The sequence below is a fragment of the Plectropomus leopardus genome, chromosome 11 (genome assembly GCF_008729295.1).
Source record: "Plectropomus leopardus isolate mb chromosome 11, YSFRI_Pleo_2.0, whole genome shotgun sequence".
Classification (NCBI taxonomy): domain Eukaryota; kingdom Metazoa; phylum Chordata; class Actinopteri; order Perciformes; family Serranidae; genus Plectropomus; species Plectropomus leopardus.
Window position 1 is genome coordinate 5,146,403 of NC_056473.1, and position 16,554 is coordinate 5,162,956.

At 39.1% G+C, this 16,554-nt stretch overlaps 2 protein-coding genes across 2 annotated transcripts; both read right to left on the reverse strand.

The window, feature by feature from the left end:
• Positions 1 to 249: 249 nt before the first annotated feature.
• Positions 250 to 4,475, reverse strand: stoml1 (stomatin (EPB72)-like 1). The gene is made up of 7 exons (XM_042495807.1): positions 4,154 to 4,475; positions 2,928 to 3,034; positions 2,683 to 2,832; positions 1,240 to 1,443; positions 943 to 1,153; positions 660 to 860; positions 250 to 525 (listed from the first exon to the last, which is right to left on the reverse strand). Exons 1-7 carry the CDS (start codon positions 4,308 to 4,310, stop codon positions 329 to 331), a joined length of 1,227 nt encoding a protein of 408 aa, XP_042351741.1. The 5' UTR covers positions 4,311 to 4,475; the 3' UTR covers positions 250 to 328.
• A 1,644-nt stretch (positions 4,476 to 6,119) lies between these two features.
• Positions 6,120 to 9,274, reverse strand: nr2e3 (nuclear receptor subfamily 2, group E, member 3). Its single transcript, XM_042496919.1, has 8 exons — positions 9,199 to 9,274; positions 8,736 to 8,874; positions 8,519 to 8,622; positions 8,154 to 8,417; positions 6,887 to 7,074; positions 6,548 to 6,788; positions 6,364 to 6,469; positions 6,120 to 6,252 (listed from the first exon to the last, which is right to left on the reverse strand). The coding sequence occupies exons 1-8, from the start codon at positions 9,272 to 9,274 to the stop codon at positions 6,120 to 6,122; spliced, it is 1,251 nt and encodes a 416-aa protein (XP_042352853.1).
• Between the last annotated feature and the right edge of the window lie 7,280 nt (positions 9,275 to 16,554).

Consider the following 16,554-nt stretch of genomic DNA (forward strand, 5'->3'; position numbering starts at 1 on the left):
CAAGGCTCTCCAGATGAACTTTATAGCCTAATAGAATACACACCGCGCTGCAGGATCTGTGCATGTTGAGCTGTGTTACTCACCAATTGTTTTATAGCACCCTTCAATCTGTATGTAAGTGACACAGTGCCAACTAGCATTAGGCCTAAAGACCTTCAGAAACATTGTTGTCTTTTTAAACAAGCTGTTGCTTTGGTTTGTGGAGAAAGACAAGGCCAGAACAGAAACTTAGTTTTCAACTAATTTAATTAATTCATACTTAAGAAACACTTATTGTACATTGAAAATGAAAGATTTAATAAATATATAATGTATACAAACTCTACTGCTATTTCTTAAGCAACTTTATGACTTCTTCCAGCTTCATGGCGGTCTTAATGTCTCCCTGGATTCGGAGTCTGCCAGCGGTGTAAGCAGCAAATGGACGAAGCTCGCCTTGGAACATGGCCAGAAGGTCGTTGTCAGTCATACTCAATGTCACATCTGGCTCTCTGCACAAGGACCCCGCTCCAGCTGCACCGCTGCCTACAGAACACACACGGAGCGACAGAGGTATCTAATATTTAACAAATTGGACTTTTGTTTCTGTTTACCCCACAAATATTTGAGTATTTATAGACAGATTTATCATTCAGTTGCTGCAAAATATGAAGCATCACCTTGGCTCAAATCCACATAGTAACTGTGATGTTGTCCATCTTCTGAGCTTATGTCAAACTGGAAGCAGGCCCCGACCTGGTGGACCAAAGTCTCAGAGAGCAGGAGCTTCACCCCACCGAGCAGCTCCTCAACAGAACGTGGTGTGGCCACAATTGTCTGAGAGGAACTGCTGAGCTCATCTGCGTAAGTAATGCTGTCCTCTGAGGAGAAAAACACACACTTATTACAACACATTATGGGTACATGTTGTGTCACAGCAGTTGTGTGTGTGTTGGACCATACTTTGTTGAGGCTGTGAAGCGCCACCGTGGCCCAGAAAGTGCATGGCCAACTGCTGAATGGGGCCCGCAAGGCCTTCAAGTCCAGACACAGTGGGAGGCACGATGAGGGGTCCAGAGGGGCCCTCCTCTGGTGCTTTCAGTAGCGAGCCGAGGGTGAGCTCTACCCTGTCCACCTCCAGCCCCCAGGGCTGAGTCATCTGATTTATGTCCATCTGTGCAGAGCAAAGAGGACGTTAAGTTTGGTGCGACACTGCTAACAGCCAACACAAAAAGCAGGTGCAGTGTGCTGTGGTCTCACCCCGAGATATTCTCCAAGTTTGACCCTCTCACTCTGGATCTCCCTGACGGTCTTCTTGGCCAGGCTGTAGGTCAAAGCCTTCTGTGCCGTCATCCTGGTTGAGGCGTTCAGGTCCTGGACTGATAGTACTGACATGACGGGGTTCCAGATCCTGAACTGGATGTCTGCTCCCACTGACAGCACACCACCATCCAAAGTAGTCACCTAAACGAGCAGAATTATATTCAATTTGAGAGCTAGACACCTAAAAATGGACTACAAGAAAGACTACAAAAGACAAGAGACATTTCCTCTTTATTCTGAAAGCTAGTATTGTGTGAGCAACTGTGTAAGACTGCAGTAACACCTTTTGTAGCACCTGCTGAGGGCGCCAGCTCCTCCTAAGAGCATAGCCATAGCATCATGAGCCCTATAAAAGCCAAAAGTGTTTCCATAGCAGTTTTGCAAAATATGATAAATGGGAGGTTTTTTTAATCTAAGTGCTTCCATTAGGTGTATTTTATATTCACAGTTTCAACTTGCGCAGTTCGAGGGTTAATAGAAACCTGCCGTCTTATCAGCCCAGCTGTATCAGTGCTAAATTTATGCTCATATGTCTATTTTGCAAGTTTTGTTGACGCTTTTTTTGTTGGCTTTGGACGATGTTACTATCAGGATGTGAATATTTATTCACCAGCGATCAAGGTTTTCAATTTTAAACATCAGTAAAGATCAAGGAAAGATGGAGAAGATGAGCACAAGCCAAACAAGCATCCTGCAAGAACAGGCATTGGAACTTAATTTAAAAAGAAACAAAAACAAACTAATAACTATGATAAATACTAATGCTCAAAAAATTAAAAATTTGTTATCAGACATACACTGGCATTTAAATCTTAGGTTTACGGGGGCAATGACACAAGACTAAAAACATTCAGTACATAAAAAAGTTTGTTGGCATTAAAACATTTTCAAGTAAACTGCATGTAGAATGAGGTTATATCTTTAGGTAAAACTGTACTACATAGAGTTCTCGTGGTATGAGTTCAAGTTCTATTTCTCACATCACACCGGTCAACAGTGTACCAATACTGCCACCTGTAGGACAAAGTAAATCAAAACATTTGCTTGTGGCAATTATTCCACGTTTGTACCGAGATTCTTTCCCTTTGTGCTTTAAATAGACGTGATGGGGAACAAACTCTAAAGTCCTCCTTCTGAGCAGAAATATATTCAAATATTTAGCCTATCTGAAGCTTATATGAATGACTATTTTTAAGAAAGTTTTTTTAATTGTGATCTTTTAGTCTGTTTAGTGAAGTGACTTCATGTAAAAAAAAAAAAAAAAAAAAAAAAGTGAGAAGATAAACTCTCCTGACCGCAGCTTTTTCTGCATTTCTTTATTGTCTCAGCATGTACTTGAACAAGTTGTCTACCACAGCTGAATTCAGTACAGTGGTTTACCTGACAGGGTGGGATGTTGAAGGCACGGGTGCGCAGGTCGACCCTCTGCCACTGATCAATGAGCGGCAGCACCAGAACAATACCGGGGCCCTTTGGAGGACAAACTCGACCCAGACGAAACACTACTATCCTCTGGTAGTTAGGCACCGTCTGGGAAAAAATTGAGTCATAGTTGGTTGTTTTTTTTCTCAAAAAGTGAGTGGACATGCTGCGGGAGTAACCGATGAAAGGCAATGTTAGCTTACTTTCAGTACAAACCATCCTGTTATTGGAAATGTTAGAAATGTGCAGATGTAGACGAGGGAGATGACAATCAGGTTGCAAATCCAGGAAAGCCATCCTTGGGAGGTATCTGAAAGAAAATAAATAATAAGGTATCTTAGACTTCCAGTTATTCTCAGTTAAACCATCCTGTATAGACAGCTGTGTGATGTTGTCTCAGGCTTTTTTTTTTTTTTTGAAAACCTTTCTACAAACTGGGGATATGGAGGGTGAAAGATGTTGTTTTACAGGGCTATGGGAAACATGCAAGTGAACTGTATTGTGGGAAGTGTAGGATGCAGTATATTTGGAGCTAGGCTCATTCTAGGGAATAAATGTCATACCCTGTGATTTAAACATGCTGGTTTTTAGTCTTTAACCTTTACTAACAACATAAATGCATATGCTATATGATGGGCTTTGACATAAGCCTTCATCATACATATATTTAGTGAATGTTTTTTGTCAAAGTGTGTGTGTGTGTGTGTGTGTGTGTGTGTGTGTGTGTGTGTGTGTGTGTTTGTAAGGGTGTTTTGTGTGTCAGGTGGCTACAAGACAAAATGAAGTTAATCCTTTCAAACCTGGGGCGAAAACGCCTTTCTTGTGCTACTTTCAAATGCCTTTGGTAAGTATTTAAACCTTTGAACCCTAAGCAAATGGGTCTGATGTCTGATGACATAGGACAAAAAGGAACAGGCAAATTGGTAATATATATATATATATATATATATTTTCACATACATATTCAGAATTATACGTAATTAAACATACATACATTTAATTATTTTATACACACACACACACACACACACACATATATTCTTTCTTTTATTGTTACTTATCTCTCTCCCTCTCTTTTCTTTTAAACGAATTTTCAGGTAATTTTCTTTTCTTTTTCTTGCTAATTTTGGGTCATTTCTCAATGCCTTCTTCCCATGTTTTTTTATTTATTTATTTTTTTTTTTTTTTAGTTTTTTGTCTTTTTAAAGAAATCGAGTAAATGTGCTCAGGTTTCAGGATAAGTTAGTTAACTACGATTAAAAAACATGATGGACAAGGCAGCAATAACAGCAAAGTATTGATCATAAATGGCGGATCACTCATATTTAGACTGCGAAATAAAGGAAAATCAAAGGGAAATGCTCTGATTATGTTTAGTAGGTTATATGAGGCTGGTTTGTTTGACGTTAGTCCGCTGTCCCTCTCTCACCGGTGAGGTGGTTTTCAGACACATTGGGGATGTTGTCAGATGAGAAGCCTTGGTGGTATCCGCGCGGTGTGAACCTGTCTGAGTCCACAAACAAGCCAGGAGTCCTCGGACTGGAGAGGTCCCTCTGAGGCAGCAGCTCATACGACCTGCTAAACATTACTTGGTATTGTTAGGTCTTCTTTAAATCAACGTCATGTTAATTATCAGTCTTCGCCGCACGGTTGAAGTAAACAAAGCAGTCTTTTTTAGTAAAACGCAGGACGCTTTAGCTCATCATGCTAACCTAGCTAGCCTAAAGTTGTTCCGTGTTTTGCTCCAGCTCTTCTTCTGGTGTTTAATGAAAGGTTATTCAATTAAAGCGCTCAATTCCGCCATCTAACGTTACTGTAGCACAACTGCAGTTTTCATTGCCTCGTATGGGCATAGCCTCAACTTCATAGATTAATCTGTCATGGTCAGATACTTTTGCAGTCAGATGATGCTTTAGCCTACAGCCTTTCACAGTCAAATGTAGGCCTTTTTTGTGTTTTATCTAACACTGCTGAAAGTTCCCAAGGATGGTGGAAAAGTTATCCCTGGCCTCCACTTTGTAGCCATAACGAATATTATCCAGTGAGGCAAGGCAAGTTTATTTCTACAGCACATTTCAGCAAAAAGGCATTTCAAAGTGCTCTTCATAAAACATCAAAAGAAACAAGAAAAATACATCATAAAAGAACATTTAAATGAAATCAAAAAACTTAATGAAAGAGCTAGAGAGTAAAGAATAAAAACAAGCTAAAAGAAATCACTGACACAGATATAAAATGCAAAAAAAGTTACAATGCAGTGTAAGAAATGAATAAATATTTAATTTATTAGAAGACAGTGGCAAAAGTCTCCAGCTTTGATTTAAAAGAACTGAGAGTTGCATTAGATCTGCAGTTTTCTGAGAGTTTTTATCAGATATGTGCTGCATAAAAACTAAATGCTGCTTGATCCTGACCAGTGTTGGATGCTTTAGGATCAATATCAATATTTGAGAGAATGAAAAAAAAGACTACTTGTTACTTCTCCTTTTTTGACAAACAGGATGGAAGGATCCTCAAAATTGTGAGGATGAACATAGTGAAGCTGTTAACAGTATAAAAATAATGTTGTTAAATCTCTCTGGTTGCTAATTATCACAAACATAATTTCATTTTTTTGTGCACTGCACTTTCTTGCTACATATTGGCTGATATGTAGGCCTATGCAATTAGGCTACCAAAATAGTTGTAATAAGGAAAAATTGGCCAATAGCTATAATAATGCAATGGTAAGGCTCTGAGTTACATCAGTAGAATTATCAGGTGTTCTGTACATGAGCTGTTGTCAGCATCTTTTTTGTAATACATCTTGTGCATTCTCCTCTGTTTCTATAAAACCAGATAAAGAATGAAAAAAAATTGAGCAAATATAGAAAAAACTTGTCAAATACGAAATTCCCGTACGTATTTATGTTCTGCACATTAGCTGATGTTTGCATCTTTTTGTAATATTTCTCATTTGTTCTCTGTTTCTATAAAATCAGATAAAGAATGGAAAAAATATAAGCAAAGATGAACAAACTTGTCAAATACAAAATTTACATTTTTATTTGGATACTGACATTCAAAACACATTCATTATTATACGTTATAAAAAAATGTCCTTCAAATTTAGAACCTACACAAAATCATTTTTCCTTTTCCCCCCCATAGAAAATCATTAAATAGTAACTGCAAAAAAACTGTATACTTATTGCCATAAACTTAAAGATAGGTCTTTTTGCAACAGATTTTTTGGCTTGTAGTAAGAGGGTTAAAAGGGTATATTTTGTAGAATCTGAAAGAACTCCAAACCATGAAAAACAAAACAATCAGGAAACATGTTGCATGAGAGTTGGTTTGTGATGTTTTCCTGGCAGGTGTTCAGCAGCATTCCTCTTTGTTTGCTTTATTTTGCATCAGTTTTTGAACATGTCACACAGCAACTTCTCCATGGGTGTGCTGCCAATGGTCCTGTGAAAGAACAGCTGCTCAATTTTCTCCGAGCTCACAAAGTGGAGGGATGGAAGCAGGAGTAACAGCCTCCCAAACCTTTATGGACGAGAACAAAAGAGAGCGGACTAGATGTTTCTGATCACTTTTACATGACAGACTTTAAATGCTCCAGATGTTGTCATGTTTGAAGAGTCACAGCAGGCTTACCTGGCACTTTGGCTGGGGTACAGTGAACGGATGTGCTGACCCAGCAGCACCTGTGACTGGTCCTGCAGATTCTCCACCTGCTCTGGGTCTTTGAGGCTGCGTGTCTCTGCAAATCAAACAGTAGGCACTAGTTTCAATGTATGCTCAATAACAAATGCACTTCGCCAAAGAAATAATCCCTCACCTGGCTTGAAGAGTACAATTGCTTTCAGGCAGGCAAACTCAGTGGGGTCAACAGCCAGGGCCTTAAAGCGATTAAAGACCTCCTCGAGGATGCGCAGGTCAACTGTGGGGACACTGATCTTGTCCTGCTGTGTGGGAGAAAGATCTGGCAGAGACAGAAGAGGACAGCTGTCCATGGGCAGGGACCACTGGATGGCACACAAGAGGAACATCTCACTCCAAGCTTCCTCAAGGAGAATCACCTGTGGAGGACAGAAAACCAGGTTTCAGTCTCGCACACAATTTATGTGTGTGTGAGTCAGTTTGGTAAATATAAAAAACATGTGGGAGTCAGTCTCACTTGGTCTCGAAATGGCAAGTGAGCAAAAACTGGCAAATTTTTCGCCCACTTGACGGACATGAAGAGGAGTCGTGCTGATGTCTCGTATACACTTTCTGAACAGCTGGAGGTGTACGAGGACATGCGACAGTCGGAGGGAGTCCGATCTCTCTCTGAGTCATTGGTTGTCACATCGATATTCTCCTCCACTGTGCATTAAAAAAAGAGAGTCACACAAATGTACCATAGTGTGCCCATTTAAAGGTTCATACTTTTACATGGAGATTCAAGAATATGTTAATATGCCTTAATGTCCAAAAAAGACATTATTTTCTTCATACTGTCTGCCTAAATATACTTGTATTCACCATCTTTATAGGGCTAAGTTTAGACGAGCACGGCCCTACTAAAAACAGAAAAGTCTTTCCTTTGGGTTTAAAAAAAATATACGTTTATATGATAACATTGTCAACAATCCTCGTGTTCACAGATCTGCAAAAAACAACCTAAAACGCTGTAGTATGCCTGCCAGGCCAGTAGTTGGTGGTGTAACTTTGTAATAACACACCATAGGAGAACACCATGTGCATGCACAAAGTGCAGCTGTAATGTCACCCTTCCCACATGACCCGCACATTGCCAGTTCACATGGCGACAGAAGGGGATGCGTTTCTAAAAGATTACACTCTGGAATCCAGTTTCAGAGTTTGAGTTTTTAGGCCCCCAAAACACAGTTGTCATGTGAATAAAAGGCCAAACCATGACAAAAGTTAAACATTTCATGGAAGAACTGTTGCCATGTTAACAGCTCCTAAAACACTTTGTCTTAGTGTCTGTATCTCTCAGACCTTAACTCTCCCAAAAAAGCAGTCTGCTCTCATTGGTCCTTATTTTAGGGTTTTCTGCATCTGTACTCTCAGTTTCTGCACCATCATCGCAGCTGGGGAATGACTGTATATAGTTGTGACATCACAGTTTCATAGATGTCCTGACGGCTTGTTAAGGCACAGTTTCTAAATACGGACAGTGTACATTTCTCTGTGAATTTGAGCATTTTGATTCTTTCACAGTATTTGTATATAACCTATACCTACTAATAAAGACTTTTTACAATATGCAACCTTTAAGGCCACTGGGCGTACAATGTTGTTGAGTTTAAGTGCATCATTGCTGTTTATACAGTTCTAAATTACTTTGGGTTACTTTAGCATCCTTAAAGGCAAACCCCACTTCTCATCGACATAAATAGAAAAAACAGTCATAAAATCCATCATGATTTTTTTCTCACCATCCTCTGGCTCCAGTTTTGCACAGGTCTCTGCAGTCAGCAGGCTGACCATAAAGCGGTGGTAGTTACTGGGGTTGCTGCAGGGCTGAATGGCTGTAGAGGTGGTGACGGAGGCTGTGACCAGAGGTCTGCAGACGGCTGACGAGTAAGGCACAGAGGAGGTGAGCTCCCTTGTGGTGGCAAGGTGCTCCTTTTTAGTGTCCACACTTATAGAGTCTAGACTGACGTGTGCTGTACTTCGAGGCTGTCGCTCATTCTGCACAGCTGCCAAAGGGTCAATAAATAATTCATCATCTGAAAACACTCAACAATAATCCGCACTATGACAGGAATATTAGCAGTCAATTTATTTAGAGTTTTCTCACCATCTTTGTTCATGCCAGCTTGAAGACACTTCTTAAGTCGACAAGCTTGGCACTGATTCCGGTGAGCCTTGTCAACAGGGCACCTGCCTGTTCCAGCCTGGCACCTGTAATGTTGATTAAAAAATTAAAGAATTCGAGAAAAAATAACTAAGTTTAAATGCAAATTACTTTATACTTATTTTATTTTGACCTCCCTATTAGATCAATTTTTTCTGACCTGTAGATGAGTCTTCGTCTCACGCTGCGCTTGAAGAAGCCACTGCAGCCGTTGCAGGCATAGATGCCGTAGTGTTTCCCACTGCTGGAATCACAGCACACTTTGCAAAGTAGACCCTGGTCAAGCGCTTTACCTGGAACTGAACATATATCTTTAGAATATTTCTTTTTTAGAAAAAATACTTAACATTAATTCACACTCTTCAAAGGATCAGTGAACAACTTAATTGTACAGATAGGTTTTTCATTAAATAATTTTTGTTGTTGTTGTTGTTGTTAGTCTGTTGTTTCTACTCTTTAGTCAAATTCTTTTTAAAACTGGTCATACTAATAATAGCAATAGCATATTTGCTGTACGGAAAAACATTTTCAAGTTTTGTTCTTTTAATTTAGTTGTCATTTTGTTTGCCTCTATGTTCAATCTTGTATGATGTAGCAGTTGAATTATACAATTATTGGCTCACCTGCTTGACGTCCATCTGTGAAGTCATTTGACGTATCAGAAGAAAACGTGTTCATTTTGGTCATGTGGTCCTCCATTGTGAGATGTTTTCTAATATCTGAATTTCAGTTAATAAACTGTTAATAAATAGAAGTTTTCTCTCAGAAATACTTCCTCTTCTGTATATACTGTTTTTGTGTAGTTGCCTGGCTGAATCAAAGAATTTCTCATGTGTAGTGCTGACACATGGCAATGCCTCCAAAACACAGATTTTTTAGTTCTTTCCACTAACGCTGGTAGTTGAAGTAATCACAGTTCCTCCAGTAATTCTCGATGATATTGATCCAGTGCTGTTGTCCTTTTTCTGGTTGTTTCTGATGTAATAGGGGGTCAACAGACTTGCCTCCCTCTTTCTCTCTCTCTGTCTGCCAGAATGAGTGCGAGCCTGGGTTGTTGAGGGGCTTTCTGAAAGAAGACAAGGAGATTAGCACCATGCGCTGTGTAAGCAAATGCTGATTTGTCATCCTCTTAATCTTTACTGTCTATGAGGCTAAATCAGTCAGTCACACCACTTATTTAACAAAAGTGACCACTGAAAAAGAAAAGGACCCGCACTGCTTTCAAATGAGTTCTTAAATTTGGCTCACCAGTGTCAACGCATTGTAAACTGTAGTATTTAACCCTTTGAAAACTGAAGTGGCATCACTTTTTCTTGCTCTGCTCTCAGATGCCTTTCACAAGTATATAACTTTTGAACCTTGAGCAAATTGGTGCCAATTCTTTTAAAAACAGGGGGAAAAAGGGCAATAAGCAACTTGGTGAGAGGTGTTTTGCTTTTTGCAAGAAATTCATGTGTTTAGAAAATTATCTTTAAAAAGCTTGGGAAAAATGTCTAGGTATAAAAAAAAACATTAGGAAATAACTATGTTCATAATTATCATAATAACATATTTACATTTTTTTTTCACAGATTTTTAAAAATCATTTCAGCATTTATTTTAGATAATTTCCATTTCTTTTTGTTTTTTCTTTTTCTTTTCTTTCCTTTTTTTTTTTTTTTTTAATTCCATATAACTTTTTACTAATTTCTTGACTACTTTTGGGTCTTTTCTTCTTTCATTGCCCATTGCCTTCATCCCATGTCTTTGAAAGAAATCAAGCCAATTTGCTCAGGTATCAAAGGGTTAAATCAGGTCCCCGTTCAGTCTTTATTTACCATGCCTTTTCATTATTGCAAACATGACTTCTAGCAATACACTGATCATGACAATTTACTTACACCAATGAAGAAGATATATTACCCCAGTGGTCCACAACTTTTCTTTCTTTACCGTTCACTAGAGTCCTTTAAATTCTAATCGACTAGTTAACTTGTTGCTTTGCAGTACTAGTTGGAGTAATAGTATGTCTAATGGCATTTTGTAGTGTTATATAACATTGCATAAGTGTCCTCTGTGTATAATATATATTATATATTAACATAAATTAATATAACAAGAATCTGCTCGTCAACTGATCAACAAGTTACAAAACACTGCAATATGGATAATTTGTCCCACTCTTAGACATGTCCTACATATGTTCCCCACCTGGTGCGTTTAACAGTGTAGCCTTACACGTCACATAAGACATTCCCTCTGTGCCATATTGGCCCTGTCAATGACACTAATGGCTTCAGGAGAATACAACCACCCCAAATCAGCAAAGTAGCTTAACCTTCCGTGAAATGTGGTCGCCTTCTTGAAAGAGGGATCACGAAAGGGGGTGATGAGAAGAAAAACAATTAGTGCAGAGATTGAAAGAGAAGCAACAAGTTGACCCTTAATTCCTTTCTTCTGCCATATGGTGACTGCGCTCCGGAGCCTCCGTCTGCCTAATTAGTGACCCGAGTGCAATTTACTGTTATTGCAAGTGCACAACTCCTGGATCACTAATGTTCTCGCTTCTCTTTACTTATCTAATACAGCGGATGGTTATAATATATAATATATAATATATCAACATTTGTGCTTGTTATTTTTTGAACAGGTCTATCACAGTGACGGCTGTTGTTTCACATAGCTAATGACATTTAGTACAGCTCTTTAATCAGATCAAATGTAGCGAAGACACTAAAGATACTAATGTGACTATCTGCCGTGTCCACAGAATGATTTCTGTAATCCTTATTAAGTCATTCTTGATTTTAGGAGAACAACGCAGTATTGAAAACAGAGCTCTTTCTGTTGGTGTATAAAAGGATTACAAACAAGGGGTAATTTACAAGGGCTATGCACTCAGATGCTGCTGCCGGAATCAGATTTATAATCCTGAACCAGAGATAAAACTGTTGAGATTTGGGGTCTCAAACGCACCAGTAGTTGCAGTGGTGTAGGTGCATACATGTTAAAATAGTGTGCAGTAAATCAGCTTTGTATTATGAATCTCAGTAACATAGTATGTTATCACAAGTGGAAAACTGACCACAAGTGCAACAGAAATTGATTTTATTCTCACTGTGTTTGTTGTTAAAGCTGTTGTAATGCATTAGTTTAAATTTACTCTCAAATCACCATCTAAACCCACTCTGTGAATGAGCCTAAAATACATATACTGACCTAAGCAGTACCGAGTATGTTAATCTGGAGTCCCATATCAGATTACATAACACAGGTGTTACTCACATGTCAGGGGTGAGCTGATTATCTTCACACTAGCAGACAGGTGATGTACATGTAAGGTGCACGCTAAAAGGTCATGTTTGAGGAAAAGGATCAGTTGGATGTTTTAGGCGGTTCAAATGTGAAAGTTTGTGAAATGCGCGATAATTCATAATACTTTTACACTGATATTATGTGTGTCACCTAAATGAGTAAAACATAAGCAAAGCTAAATATTTCCATGATTGTTAGTTCTTTCTTTTTCTTGAGTCTCTGGTTGTTGGCACAATTAAGACGCTGCTGCCATCAGCAAAGTGCTGCTTTGAGGTTTGTGTCTGGTGGGGATAACTGTCACGTTTCCTCACTCCTCAGCCCTGTGATTGTTGCGCAGATGCAGTCAATCTTTAGCAGCCCGCTGCTGTGAGCCACCTGGATGATTATGTATTTAGTGGAAGCATTTATGATGACGGAGCCATGTAGGTTATTGGACACACGTCACTAGAAAAACCCTAGCTCAGTTGTTTGGCTGATCAGACAGATCAGCTGTTCTTTTGTTGAAGAGCAGTGCAGTTACCTTTCTACAAACAGAGTGTCAAATATTTTTGACTGTGGTAAATTGCAGTCATTGAACGCTGAAGGCACATGCCCTGCAGCAAACACACATGTGAGAGACATAATTCTAATGTAGATGCCCTTAAATGCTAGTTCACAAATCTTTGTATCAGACTAAGCAGCTTTTTATATAATCCTCTTGAATGACAGCTATTGTCAAAGAGTGAGATTAACTTTTAAAGTTAGTGGCATCTTCTTTATGCACATGAAGCAGGTGCCACAAGTGACCAAATCTTTCATTCTTTCTTTTTTTCTTTTGTTCTTTCTTTAAATTGAAATATGGGCTTTGCACCCTAAATCAATTGACTTTTATGATGAAACAATATATATAGTTTTTTATAAAATAAAAAAATATATTGACAGCCTGTCCAACTTTGTGTTGCATAGCCTGCTTCTGTTTTGGTGCATTCAAGCATACTGTTCAACTGCATCTTTTAACATTTATCAGGGGTCTACATTATGACTCTTGTATTTTATCTTTGGCTCTTTCTGTTGCTGTTTATTATTGCTATTGCTGCTCTGCATGTCTGCATTTGATGTTGCTTCATGCTGGGTGCATGACTATTTGTGCTAAAATGCTACATATTGTTGCTGTGCTATTGTTTTATACTAATGTTCTACTGTTTCTTGTTGCTATTGCTGCTTTGTATGTCTGCATGTTATGCTTAGTTGTGTGTCGTTGTTACATGTTGCGTGCATGGCTATTTGTGCTGAAAAACTATAGCCCTGTTAGCCCTGTATAGCCTGTTTGTTGAAGGCATTGCTGTCTTTATGGTGTCCTGCTGCTGTTGCTATGTAAATTTTATCATTTTACAGTTTTCAAAACATCTTTTCAAAGGACTACAGTTGAAAATTAGCCTGATGACTAACAGGGGCACATCAGAATTATTGATTAATGTGTGTTGTCCTAATAAATAAAATAAATTGAAAAAAAAAAAGAAAGAAAAAAAACCCAGAATCACCTTATGTCTGCTCTGTTATAACAGCATAAGCTCCTGTTACACTGCACTCAGCATGTCTACCTGATTCCAAATAGTGGCAGAGTATGGTTAGCCAAGCTTGAATGATTAAGCTTTGTTAAGTTCACTTCAGCAATTCCTGTGGTCACCCCCAAGTCAGATGAAGTGGAAGGATTGAGGTGTCAGCACTATGGCTATCAGGGATTGCCCCGCCTTGCCATCTGCTACCACGACTGTAATCCACACAGTGAGAAAATCAGTCGTCTCAGTCCATATCAAAGTCATATCAGCTCAATTCAACAGGCAAATCAACATCAGTGAGACTGTAAAATCTATGTTATTGCTGACAAAGGAACTGAGAAGCTTATTTGACCTTGTCCTCTAAATAAAGCTCGTAGTCTTTGGCATGGACAAGACAGAACAGTCAAAATAAAAGAACAGACATTTGAAATTTGAAATCGTCTACTTTCACTACAGTTAATTAGGTAATTATGTTACACCACCACTCACCACCTTGTTTTTTGTGTTCGCATATGATATTCTGACTAAGAGTCAAATATGCTCTCAAACCCAACTTTACTACATTATTTCAAATTTTAGATTGGAAATAATGTATCATATTCACAAGTCTACTCTTTGTAATAGCAAGATAATAAAGTTAACACAACTCCAGAATTTAAAAGCGCAGCTAACAGCCCATAGAGGTTATGCAAGTGCAGACACCGAATTAAAATGGATGGAATAACCTACTTCAGTCAATACAATCAACATCTGTATTATCTTTTTTAGAAAAACATCTGAAAAATGGAAACTTTTTTTGTAATTTGTACATTTCTATTGAATTTTGTATTACTGCTTAGTCTGGAAGATTTGATCAACTGTGCAATCTTTTATTTTATTTTATTTTATTTTATTTTACTTTTTAAAGTAGGACTATTGCAAGGGGAGGTCTATTCGTCCTTCGACTGTGTTATTAAATTGTGCTCACGGGCTGTGCACCTGATCACAGCTAAGTAAACCCATAGCTGGTGTGTTGATTGTGAGATTGGAACATTTATAAAGTCTGCTTTGGAACAGTACAGTTGCAGTATTAATGTCTTCTGAGTCTTGTCTATCGTTAGTCTCGGTTTGGTTTCCCTTACATCTACTCAAAAAGTGTCAGGGGGGGACATATATCTGAGAAAAGTTGGAGAATTGAGAAACCTAAAAAAATATTAAGAAAATGTCTGAACATGATATGCTCTCTGTGATTAGAACCATGGGGCCAAAGTGCTGAAGACATATTGAACCTTGTTAATCGCAGCATTGTTTTTGCAGATTTTTTTGTTTTTCAGAATTATATCAATGAAATCACAATAAAAGTGAGATTTCCTGTTGAAAATGAATGAAATCACAGCAGCAGTAGCTATTTACATATTGATTAAATAATATCTTCATTACAGGTATACCCTGAAAAGTAGCAAATCTACAAGTCTGATAAACTGATAAAAGTATTAAGAGTTTCATGTTTTTCTCTGATATGAAATATAAGTTTATTTTAGGGGGTAAAACTCAGTAGGCTCGATTAATTAACAAATTTCACAAAAAAAGAAATATTTTGTAAAGTAGAAATATTTTGTGTACAAAATATTTTGTAGGCTACATGGTGACCTTGCTTGAGCAAATTCATCAATATATATATATATAAATATATATATATATACATTTTATATAAGATATGAATGGGATGGGTATTACTGTTTCCATTTGTTACGGCCGGCTGCGTGCAGGTGCAAAGCAGAAAACCAATATTTATTAATATAAATGAGGCAAAGGTGGTGGGATAGGGACATGAATATCAGTGATGAGTGCGGGTGTATGAATGCAATGATCATGTGAGGTGCGTGTTGTAGAGTGCAACAGAAACAAAAGGAAAAATAACGTAGGGCGGCTTGGCTGGCGAACAGCGAAGCAGGAACGGCAATGGGACCTACAGCAGCACGGCTTAAATAATCAGGAGTGCTGGCCAGGTGCCCCTGATTAGGCAGTCAGCTCCACGTGAGGCCCAGGACCTAGAGACACAAAACACACACAGTATACATGCCCAGAGGACCACACCCTCTACAACTCCGGGGTCGTCGCCCCCCTCAGCATAAAGTCAGGGTCCGAAAGGGAACCCTGGCAATCGACCCGCCAGCTAAACCCAACTAACAAAACCGAGACCAAACAACCCAACATAATGTAGCAGGAGAGACCTCTCTGCCCAGGCAATTGTGCCCTGTCATGGTGGCCAATCACCAGCAGAGGGCACTTCATAAAAGGGAGTGGAGCCTCCTTGCTCTCCCTCTTCCTCGGTCTTGGCTTGGCGGCTCGCTGCACCTCTCTGGTTGCCTCACTTCCGGGACTTCCACTCGACCTGTTGCAGGTGACACGTGGCTGGACACCCCCGGACTGTAATGCTCTGCATGAGCCTCCGCTCTCCTCCTCAGGCTGTGTTGTATGTTGCAGAAGCTGTTTGTTGGGAGGGACTCCGTTAGCAGCTAATGCTAAACGCGTCACGGATCACTGCTGCTTTGCTCGGTGTCGCTTCAAACGGCTCGTCCACGCGACTGCGTGCTCGCCGGCTTGTTTTATCAGTGTTGATTCTCCGCTGCAAGTGTTCGCCTGTCTGGCTCGCCGTGCTGCCGATGCTAACCGGGGCTACATGCTAACGATTGTTGCTACGCCGCTGATCTACACGCTGTTGGTGGCTAACGTTGTAGCCGTCCGGTTTTTCGGACACGGCGGGTCTGTCACCGGGTAGTGGACACGAGTACTAACCCGAATTTGGACCGGGCGGATTATATTGGGGTTAATCCCGGTTTGCTGTTTGTTTGGTGGTTTATTTGGTTCTGATTTAGTGATATGTTCATTTGTTCATTTGTTTCAGGTTTTGTTTATTCTATTGACTGTATCATTTGATTTGTAGATTGTGTTGTAATTCATTGAGTTGAGATTTATTTCTCGTTTTTGCATTGATTAGTTTCTTTTCTATTTAGGACTTTGTATTTTATTTGATTGTTTCTTTTCATTTCTATGATTGTAATTGAGTAGGCTAGATTCGTATTTTGTTTTGTTGTTAGTGATTCCTGCCAGCTCTGTCTTATTGTTGTTTTGGTTTGCCAATTTCATTTCATCTTTATTTTTTCA